General features: G+C 41.2%; 1 protein-coding gene across 1 annotated transcript in view; it reads right to left on the reverse strand.

Annotated features, from left to right (window-relative positions):
- The window catches only part of LOC116401566 (ryanodine receptor 2-like), a gene marked incomplete at its 3' end in the record, with an annotated part of 30230 nt that extends 18763 nt beyond the window's left edge, over nucleotides 1–11467 (reverse strand). Inside the window, exons 1-15 of the mRNA XM_031880029.1 lie at nucleotides 11299–11467; nucleotides 10829–10893; nucleotides 10530–10651; nucleotides 10213–10262; nucleotides 8638–8698; nucleotides 7358–7596; nucleotides 7059–7140; nucleotides 6388–6518; nucleotides 5761–5888; nucleotides 4407–4599; nucleotides 3816–3898; nucleotides 3315–3472; nucleotides 2108–2195; nucleotides 1073–1165; nucleotides 775–945 (exon numbers count right to left, since the gene is read on the reverse strand). Of these exons, the coding sequence (XP_031735889.1) occupies nucleotides 775–945; nucleotides 1073–1165; nucleotides 2108–2195; nucleotides 3315–3472; nucleotides 3816–3898; nucleotides 4407–4599; nucleotides 5761–5888; nucleotides 6388–6518; nucleotides 7059–7140; nucleotides 7358–7596; nucleotides 8638–8698; nucleotides 10213–10262; nucleotides 10530–10651; nucleotides 10829–10893; nucleotides 11299–11311 (1677 nt within the window). The remainder of the gene's footprint in view (nucleotides 1–774; nucleotides 946–1072; nucleotides 1166–2107; nucleotides 2196–3314; nucleotides 3473–3815; nucleotides 3899–4406; nucleotides 4600–5760; nucleotides 5889–6387; nucleotides 6519–7058; nucleotides 7141–7357; nucleotides 7597–8637; nucleotides 8699–10212; nucleotides 10263–10529; nucleotides 10652–10828; nucleotides 10894–11298) is intronic.
- Between the last annotated feature and the right edge of the window lie 16 nt (nucleotides 11468–11483).

Below are 11483 nucleotides of genomic sequence, written 5' to 3' on the forward strand. Positions count from 1 at the left end.
GCTCTCTTCAATACTGGAAGAGTTATTGTGTTAATGGAGATTTTCCATAGGCTTACCAATATTTACTGCCAAAAACTACTGAAACTGAAAAAGGAATTAATATATTGTTATCTTATATCAACTCATTTGTGTTGGCATATGATGCAACTTGAAAATTGAAGCGACCGTTTGACCTGAAATCCAGGTGAGGGTTGTTGTATTGTAATGGGAAAATATGTTATCGTATCATGTGAAGTTTTAAAGAATGTACAACTGAAAGTGATGAACACAGACAGAGACAGAACAGCAGTTCTGCAGATGATTTTAATTAGTTTTGTATCCAGGTGTCCCGTTATCTCATCCCACAAGGATGAGAAGTGAAGAGACACTGTTGTCTTTGTCTGCAAGACAAAGATTGAGACAGACCTTGAAACCGGAACTGAATGTCCTGGCAGAAACAGCCTGTGTCTGAAATACCCATACTCCCCTTTTAACACATTATCTGAAGTTGTAAAGGCGTGAACCTTTTGTATGCATAAATGATGTTGAATGTTGCACTTTGTCGAAGCATTCACACAGTCTACTGAATACGTAGTTGCTGTGCTTTCTTCCCTCTTGCAAGAGAATAAACGGAAAAAGACAACTTTGAATCTTCTGATGACTTCATTATTGATTTGTGAACAAAAACTCTCTTCTCCCGATTAACCTAGAAATTTTCCACCACAATATACAGTCTATGTAGTAGTATGGAAGTGTCTCCTACTTCTCATAAGCTAGTAGACAGTGTTTTCCTACCTGGGTGAAGCGGTTCTTCGCCAGTGCAATGAGCTCTTGTTCTCCGGGGGCACAGATGTTGAGTCCAACAGGAAGCAGGCGCTTCAGGGTAGCAACGATAAGACTCGTTTGCATCGTGTATCGATCTCCCTTCCTCTTCATCTTCTTCCTCTCCTGGTCTGAAACTATACCCTGAGGCAGAGAAATGCACAGACAGGTATATTAAGTGTGTGTTATGTTATTCTTTATAATTCATTGTGCATTAACGCACACGTAACAAGCAATCCACAGGACACTTCTGATGTCCATGTGTCCATACCTTTGACATCTTACACTTGGTGTCAGTGATGAGGAAGGACATGTTGTTGATTTCATTCTGGACCACAAAGTTCTGCTCTTCTCTCTTGAAGTTCTGCAGATAGATGACACCATTCGTCACTCCGCGGTCACAATGTCGTGCCGTCTGATGCGGTAATAGCTTCAGACAGCTTGGGTTAATAACAGGGTCAGGTATGTAAATACACTGTGATGGTTCAGTGACTGCTGGCCTAAATATTTCATAACAAAATGTACACTACATTCCAATAGGCTGCCATTTTTGGCATGTGTAAAACATTTCTGGGGCTTCATATTGTGGCCAGCAAATAAATGACATAAATATGTCTTTACGCAACTCTTGGTGGTTTTCAGTGATGGTAATGTGTGACAGTCTGTCGGTTGGCTGGGCAACCACTTTGGTCAAGACTGAAACGGATTGCCTTTATATTTTGGAGACATTGATGACCATGAGAGGATAAACCCTACTGACTTTTTATCTAACGCCGTTATCAGGTAAAAAATGTTATTAGTTCTATACTTTAGTTTATGAACAAATGCTGCAAAACAAATGACTTTACAATCAACCTCAGCTCTACTTAATGTTTAGTGCTAAATAGCAAATGTTAGCATGCAAACATCTAGACTAAGACATTGGTAAACATTGTATCTGCTAAACATCAGCATCTTAGCATTGTCAGAGCTGTGAGCTCGGCTGTAGACTCTTGATACTGATATTTATAATTCATGACTCAAATTGAGATTTGAGGTTATGTTTTTCTGAGCCTAGGGAGAATGTGTGGTCTGCAGTTCCACATTTATCCAATAGGTCCATGGAGCTGCAGACTGGACCAGTCCAGGGAGTCATTTGATTCAGTATTATTTATCTGAAATACCAATACGTGGGTTTTAGGAACCTGGTACAAATGACGATGTGCTCTGTCATTCAGTCTATCATTAGATCTTGTGTAGCGCTCCCTTGACTACCTCTCACTGTGACATTTTAAATCAGCAGCATGTAATGTGGTGATTTGCTTACATGAGACTTGGCCCAGAAGATGAAAACCTCTGCCACCATGCGGAACAGCTCTTCAGCCCCTGGGTTGGACTCTTTCAGCCATCTGGCCCTGTCAGTATACCAAGGCAGTTTAGTGATAGTGGCACTACTTAAAGGTTTGCTGTGGAGTTATAGACCTCTAGTAGCGCTATGGAGGAGGTGGTAACATGCCAAGATATGCAGCAATGTGCCAACAAAGTCAGGGAAGAAGAAGACTGCAAGCTAGTACACATGTAAACAATGCAGGACTTAAAATATTTAAAGTTACTACAAGGAGCTTTCATTTTGTGTGGACTTTGGCGGCCCCTGTGGACAAAAGCGGTAGTGTTTCCATGAGCACCACCGCCTTGTGTTGTAAAGATATGCAGCCGCCAGACTCCCTTTAGAAAACGTCTCATTTTACTGCAGCAGGGTCTGAAGTTCTTCCCCGCTCAATCCTGCTTCTGGTTCTTCCGTTCCTCCGTTCCCTCCAGCGCGCTCAGCAATTCGTCCTGGGACCTACAGAAGTGGGTGTTGGCCCCCAGGGTGGTAAACTCCAGGTTCTGCAGCCGCAGACGGACCCCGCTGCAGCTTCTGTCGGTGCGCCAGCACCCACGGTGGAACTTCTTTCCAAAGTCTATGTGCAGGTCGTCCTGGACTATGTGAAAGATCCTCCCGACCACCACCTTGCATTTGGACAGTCCCATCTGGACCAGCAGACCGGAGGAGGAGCCGGATCTGGGTCTGTATGCTTACACTTGCTTAATTAGGTCATATAAGTATTACATTGAGACTGTTTCATAACCAGTTAAAAGATCTTTGTAGCAACAAGGATGGAAATGCATGTTTGTTAGAGCTCAAGGATATGAGCACAATGTGGTGTGGTGAGTAACACTGAATGTAAACTTCTGTTCATTTCCAAGAAAACTCCACAAAGTGCTTTGTTATGCTTAAAGGGACTTAAGCATAACAAAGCACTTATGTTGTAGACACCAACTATCGATGTCCATAAACGTCATCCTTTCTCCAGAATACAGCCCATATGCAGCTTACTTTAAGTTATTCAGCATCTGCAGGATAAGCATAGAGGCAAGGATCACATAGTTGTAATTTCACACCTGAAAGTGATGTTGGTCATATTTGCTGTTTCAGAAGAAATGCTCAGGTTTAAGTAGAGAAGCGTCGGAACCATCAAATCAGCGCACTGTACCTGTTGTAGTCAACAAATCGTATGAGGAGAGGGTAGAAGGCATACAGGTCTCGGACCAGTATGGTGAACTGGTCCATGATGAGAAGCTCCGTCTCTGACATCTCTCCCCTCCCCTCTGCCTTGCTGTGTTCCTCATCCATCAGCACAACTGCTGCCTTCTGCAGGACACAGCAACACACCGCTTTCTCTTCATTTGAACACTAATTACATTGTGATCTTAGTACTAGTTGTACTATAGTAGTACTAGTACTAGTTGTACTATAATCCTACTTTGCAAAAACGCCGCACTAGACTTACAAACTTACAGTCAAAGTATTCAACCCGTTGCTTGCAAACGTCTGATAGCTTAGGGCCGTGTTACATGTCTATTTTTTTTATTTTAATTTTGGAGGGATAGTCAACAGTCAAACTGTAAGTGCTATATGTGTGTGCTGAATGTCCACCAATATTCGAATGAACTACAGCACAATCTATATTACATGATGAAATGACGAGACTTACTTTTTTGAGTTTCTCCATCAAAGGCAGGAAGTGGGTCTTGAGCAGCTGGGTTTTGGCCTTGCTGATGATTGGCTGAGAGAAGACTAAAGCAGGGACAGAGATGGGGTTTAACGATTGAGCATCGGACAAAGATTTTGCTTTTAGCTTCGTTGTTTAGTTGGCGTTCATTGTGTTTAGTTCGATTCAGTGGCAGTGTGTGTCTGTGTGTGTGCGTATGTTTTTAGAACCTTGTAAACCCACCTTGAATTGTATTTAAAACAAGACAAACAAACATAGTGAAACAAAACCGTGAATTTAAAATTGCATATTACTAGAATAGAGAACCCTTACTGTTGGGCTTTTCACATTGCACACTCTCTGAGCCCAGGGCTAAGGATAGCCTGAGCACAGTGGGACAAGGTCTATACATAACATTGTAATTCATGAAGTCATCGCTATTTGTGAAGCACATTTCATGGTAAACATATTTGGAGGGACATAAGTGAGAGTGAAAGAGAGAGATAGAGAGAGATACTGTGGAGCAGTCACAGAGATGCAACTTTAAAGACACACACACACACACATACATGCAGAGTGTGTTGCCATATTCACCAGCTAGTCTTTTCATCCAGGCCCCTTCATCTATTCCCAGGTTGTTGTAGATGATCTTGAGAATGTTTCCCAGCAGAGTGTTCATGTGCTCAGAAGTCACAGAGGTGCAGCAGCTGTCGGCCTTGTCCTGGTTGCTCTCTGGTCCATGTTCCCACCAGTGAGACATGTAGCTGCACAGCATCGGCAACACCACCTACAGTGAAAGGAAACATACATACTTCAGGTTTACCTATCAAGAGATCACCCACTTCCCCATCCTGACATAATGCTTTGTTAAAAATGTATAAACAGTCAAAATATAAAAATTATAATACAATATAAGCAATAAAATAGGCAATAAGATAGAATAAACTATATAAAAGTAACGTAAGTAATGACATGAAAGGAAAAACTAATTATATTTTCAAGGAATATAGGGTTACATGCATATAAACATGTAACACCAGTGTTTTAAAACGACTGTGCAAACAGTAAACGTTGTTTATTGTGTGAATGAGGGTAATGTAGATGTAGTGGTATTGTAACCGTATATTCCTGCTGTAGAATTCGGCATTTTAACACAGGAGTCTACAGGGATTGACTCACTCTTAGAGCCAGCCTCAAGTGGCCATTTGAGGAAATTCAGAAGGTGGTGCTACAGCACCCCCACCTCAAGTTGCCCCGCCCCCACTGACAAGTGGCTGACGCATGCTATATTTTCACATTTTGTTTTTATTTTACTTCCTTACCAAGACAGACTACAGCAGTGCCGTAAACGGAACTATTCAGGTGGAGACGGGAGAAGGTCGTGCACATCCCGTGCCAGTAATGTTTCCAGTCAGGATTCTTTCTATTGCTCCTCTGTAAAAGTTGACAAGAACTTCGAAGAGGAATTTTGCCTTCTTAGGCTTCCTTAACCGGGGCAGAGGTGTGATATGACCATAACAGGTTATCTGTGATGCTGACTCCCTAGGAACAATGAACCCGCACTGATACAGTGAGCAGTACTAGGGTTCAATCAACAGAGGCTTAACATCTCGAATTTCCAATAAGCAATCTCTGGCTGTGTCGATGGAGTACTGAGTGTGCACTAACTACCACTCCATAAGGTCAAGCTGTAGATACAGAGAGTACATATGAATATTCTCATATTGAGTTTCATTAATCTGCGTTTAACCCATTAAACTAGTAGCAGTGGGCAGCCAGCATTGCTGAAGAATTATCTTGGGTAAAGTGTCAATGGAAAGAGAATTTCTAATAACTCGCATGGATGATTTTGGTAATGAGAAGAAATCAGAGCACTGTGAGGAAAAAATAAATCCAGATGGATATGGGTACCAAAGACCCAATAATGTTAATTAGTAATATATCCCACCTCCATGACATGGGGCATCTGAGTGTATCTCATGCCAGACTCTGCCAACTCCATGATCTCCTCCAGACACTTCTCTAAGTTTGGGATCAGAGGACAAACCTCCCCCACCTGCCCTGGAAGACCTAGAGCTGATAGGTAGAAATATAATGCACTTAAAAGATGAATATAAACATGAATATATAGCTCAATCATCATTATTATTACACATAAATGCTGTTCCGTGTTTTGTTTTTTTTGCCTCGGTAAGAAAAATCGAGTTAGCCCGCCTGCTAACGTTAGCACGGACTTCCATTTCAACACCTGCTGAGTCATTGGTAGCTGTACAGCCAGTGCTGTGTTCAGACTCCGTTAGAAAGGAGGACAGTTATCCATCTGTCTGGGATGGCCAATGACCAGACTGTCAAAGCTAACAGCAACAGATCTGTAACCTCAGCACCTACAGTAACCCTACAGAGTCACACGGTAACATACAATGTGCTCGGTTGCATTGAGAGTGAATGTAATTCTCAGAAAATACAATTACCTCAGGACTTATATGTCTTGGTGGGATTCAACCCCTTCATATTTGTAAAAATGTAAATCCACGGAGCAGATGAACATTGAAATAAAAAGCACATTCATTAGAACCTGCTCTGTCTTGAGCTTCTTTGCTGTTGTAGATGGAGAAGCTGTTGAACTTGTTGATGTGAGGCTCAAGGAAGGCAACAGGAAAGGCTGCTGAGAAGGCAGCTAAACACTTTCCTAATGCTGGACGCTGTCTGAAGAGGAGAGGATCAAAAGATGATTATTACATTATTTTCATTAGTATCATTATCGCTATATTACATTCTTTGATAAATCGTAAATCATTGATTATTTAATGTCAACAATAAGCAATTTTGTCTAAAAGCACATAGATCTCAAACTTAGTGTTAAATGTGTTGTTGGCCTTTGATCAGCTCTCAGAAATACCATCACTAAATAGATATATAATACACAAAATATATAAAAAAAAATATATAAATAAACATACAGAAATAAAGGAAAAAATGACTTGAAATGTATACAATTGTCATTTTGTTATTTTTCTATATATTTACAAGTTATATATTATAAATATATTTTGTATTTTCTTATTATTTTACAGATTTCTTATTTTTTATGGCTCATGTAGAAAGAAAGAAAACTCAGAGTAAACTGTGCTGATTGAAAGTTGTATTCGACATTCTCTGTAAATTCAAATGCTCCTCACAGTACATGTAAACCTACATACACTGTAGCAGGTTTCTGTATCATAAGTACTGTGGGCTATACTGTACCTCTCTACATAGATGCTTTTGTTGGTTCCCAGAAAGAAGAGGCTGTTGAGGATTCTGTAGCAGGAAACCTGGACATCATCCACTGGAAGAGGAAAGAATGTTTGCATCTTACATTTTGATGGAGTGTATTCACATTGTTGTCCTGTAAATGATCAGTGAAACAGTATTCTATTTCATGAAGGACATCTGCCATTATGATTCAGATACAATCTTTTACCTAATTTGGAATGCATTTTTTTTCCTCCTTGGTGAAAACATTTGAATGCCCGAATCAAACAGTACCACAAGTCAGTACGCACATATGAGGTCTTCTCCGAACAAGTTCTGTCCGATGTGTTCAAACAGGGAGGAGAGGATGGGCAGCAGGGCGAAGGTGGTGTAGTTGATGATCTGGGTGACCCCTCGCGGCTGCTCTCTGCTGTGGGTGAACTGGCCGAGCTTCAGGTTCTCCTGCGTCTTCTCCAGATCTTCTGCTGCACTGTCAAAGAACAACCGCAGTGCTGCCTTCACTGACTCCAGACCAGTCTTCATCACCGTCCTGACATATGGGGAGAGATACATTTCACTTTATTATCTTGAGAAGAACCAGCTGAATTTGTGATACACAGTGCAGATAACACATACATTCTACTAATGTAGAAAACAATGTGAACTTCCCTTAAATTAAAATGAATCTCTGATTTGTAGAATTTCTTATAGTAAGTTTTAAGGCAGTGATTACTTTGCTTTTAGGTTTTCAAATACAATCATATATCCTTGAAGTGGAATGTTTGGACTCTATTTGTTTCAGTCTCATTGCCAGCATGCAGAAACTAAAGAGACATCAATGTGAAGGAATGATTTATATGTGGTTGAATAGAAGGAATACTTGGAGTCAAGTCCCTCAGCATAGTGATCGGTGGTTTGTCTACTTCTAGAATGAGAATGATTTGACTTCTATCTACTTCTGGGTTCAATGTACAGTTAAAGTAACAGAAGCGCACTGAATAATGACATAATTCCTGGGTTTGTCTTTAATTAGCAGACATCACATGAAATAACAGTGGCTCAGGAAGGAGCGCAGCCATCCAGTAATCAGAGGCTTCCTGATAGCCAATGAGTCTGAACTGTTAATGAATATGTGCAGGTTCAGTTGCTGTTTGTTATTCCAGTTGAGTTGGAATGTATGCATGGGCATGTTTAACTTCATGTAAATGAGGGCGAAATTCGGCTGGTGGTCACACAATGTTCCTCTTTTCTGTGTCGCTGGCCTCCAGGATACAAAGAACAACAAAGCGCCGAGGTAAACTGTGGGCCAAAAAGCAGGTTTGCTTATTCACACCGTGTTTGCTAATGAGAAAGCTACTCATAAATGCCGGGAGTGTTGACACGTCCACTGTGGCAAGTGAGAACGCGAGGAGGCTTTGTTAACCGATTTGTTCACTTCCAGAAGGTCTTCTTCTTCAGAGCATCGTCAGTATTCATCTTTAACTCCATGGGACAACATGCATAGTATGTGTCCTTCAACTACATCTTCCCTGGTGGAAAGACAAAAGGACAGACACATACACACACACAAGCTCAATCCATGTCTCCTTACCTGGCATCCAGGCTTTGTCCCAATATCTGCAGACAGTTGACTATGGATGTGGCATTGTTACCTGAAAAGTAGACAGAATCATATAATAAACAGAAAACCCCAGGTGCATGCTGGGTGGGGTTTGACGTTCCTTTCATTCAGGTATGGGAAGTCAAGCACACGAATACAACAAAACAACCGCCTTGTTCAAACCAATAGTACTTTAGTTTAGTAAATAACACAGCAGAGCATCATATTCAAAGAAAAAACAGGTTCCTTTCAAACTAAAAGCTTCAGAAGTCTAATAGCCTAATCAACACCAATAATCAACATCTTTCATTTGTCCAAATGTGTCTGTCTGTTATCAGTTGTATCAGGTGTTATTCTGCAAAGATGGAACATCTTTTTGACTTTGAATAGAATGACATCAGCATTTGGATATTGTGCAAGAAGTGGCAATACACACCACACACCACACAGAGCTGCTGAGCAGAGGACGCGTACACACACAACTATAATACCATGCATGCATGCACACAACAACCCTGCTCACACTATTTGCTGACGCTCTGGAGCTTTCTCGTGTCTGTCTTCTAACTGTGTCTCAGTCCCACACAAACATGTTACTGCCATTCAGGATCACAGCGTTTTATCTACAATAAGAGATGCATACCTCTATAGGATAACTGATTCTACCATGTGTCTCGCACAGAAGATGTTTCAGTGAACAGTAAGTTTAAATCTCCACTCAGTCCTCAGTACTTCAGAAACTAAGCAATCTGCCAACAAAGGCGGGGCAGAAGAAGACTGCTAGTAGGTAAACATGGATGGAAACAATGCAAATTTCAAACTTGTAAGAAAGCTCGTCCTTGAAAATGTTACATTAGGAAAGAAATGCATCCAACTAGCTACTTGCTAGTCCTCAAAGATGCACGCAATGTAAACAGTAACGTTAGATTGCAATTGAAATGACTTACAACAACTATTGCATGTCATTCACTGGTCGTACATACTTACTATAAGTAATGCACTATAATTCATTTAAATATCCCACATTATCAATTTGTTTGTAATAGTGTGCCTGGACAGGTGATGTAGTTTAAAGAGCAATAGGAAGGTGGAGATGGATGGGTGAGTCTAAAATGAGGGAATGCCCATTGTTTCCACGTCCCATCGTCCGAAAAATGTCCCACTGGTTTGAAAGCCTGTTATCTGGAAACAAACGACCATTTGTCCCGCGGGCCCACTGCTCCGAAAATACACACCTTCCATGCAAGACACAGAAGCTCATGGCTAATTATAATGCAGAATGATGTCATCGGACCTCCAAGATTTCTTTTTACTGGCAAAGGCATAACCCACCCTACTCTGCCTCGGATTACTCTTTGCCTTTGTTGGGTGGGTTGGTTAGGTTTAGGCATGAGGAGGGAGATTAGTAAGGTCAATTATCAGGGCAGATCAACCAAAGGCAGAGTAGGGGCGGGTGTGACATAAGCATTACTCCTGGGTCACCGCTGTATGAAACCATTCATACTGCACTCAGAACAACAGCAGAGAAGGGGCAGAAGAGGAAGTATTAGGCATGAACGTCCTTACCAAATAAGGATATCCTATGTCTGACAAGAACTCCCAGTTTGCAGAAAAGACTGGAAAAGTTTCAATGGAAGTAGAGAGGAGGAGGTAGAGAGGGAAACGGAGAAAACAGATAATAGAAAGGTGTGAGACAATGAACCCAGAGAGAGAGAGACAGAGGGAGAGCAGGGGAGATATAATGGCCCACAGCCTTTATACACATGTAGAAGATTTAAAATAGTAGTCTCCAACAATAAAACATGGGAGTGAGTGCTATAACCTGCAATACTGGCATCACTAACTTTCTATCTCTCTATTGCCACGTCATTGATCACACTCACCTGGTCACCATCTCCTTCTCCTTGTTGGAGGCATGGCCTCCGCTGCTGATTGGATGAATGGCTGTGGACAGGAAGTACAGCCGGTGGTTTTTAAAGTACTGATCTACCAATGGCAAGACGACCTGAGGGATAAATGGCATAAATACACAGAGGAATTACTGTCGGGCTGTGTTCGAAATCACATACTACACAACATATACAACAATAACAACAACAAATTTCTGCTTTTCTCACACTGCTTTTCTCAACAAAAAAACTCCAAGTTCAAAGTAAACCAAAATAACATGATGAGTTCTGACCTTTCCAAAGAACTTAATCTGTTGTTCATGAGGAATCTTCTCCCCCTTCGGTCTTGTTCCCAGATCTAAATGATGAGTAGAACACAATCAAAGACAGTACAGTCTGAATAGATATACATAGATATACAGTACATGGTGACATTCATCAGACACATTGCCTCAGGTGTTTAAGCTAGGAGCAAGATTTTTATCTCATTCCAAAAAATATTTATGCAGTTGAATTTGTGGTGCAAAGAGTCCATTGAAGAGAGTATTCAGTGTGACAGCCAATAACCCCCATTATTGAACAACTTCCAAAATCCACTGTTCTTCAGCAGCCACTATGTGCTTTCTTTTATCATTTTGCTACTACGGATCTCTACGAATCTAGACCAGAGTTCAGTTACATAAACTACAGTACTTGGCATGATCTTTGCATTACATTGATATAAAAACTCGTCATTTGTTTTTGACTAACAGAAAAGTCTCACCAAACTCCATCATGTGTTGGTGTGCCTGGTCTACGTATGTGATGAGCTGCTGGAGGAAGGTGTAGGCAAATCGTTTCTCGATAGCTGGAGTGTCCAGCTCCTGCGTGTTCACACCTCTGGAAACAACACGCACGCGCGCACACACACACACACACACACACACACACACACACACACACACACAC

Source organism: Anarrhichthys ocellatus, unplaced genomic scaffold (genome assembly GCF_004355925.1).
Source record: "Anarrhichthys ocellatus isolate YVR2014 unplaced genomic scaffold, GSC_Weel_1.0 scaffold532, whole genome shotgun sequence".
In the NCBI taxonomy this organism is placed as follows: Eukaryota; Metazoa; Chordata; class Actinopteri; order Perciformes; family Anarhichadidae; genus Anarrhichthys; species Anarrhichthys ocellatus.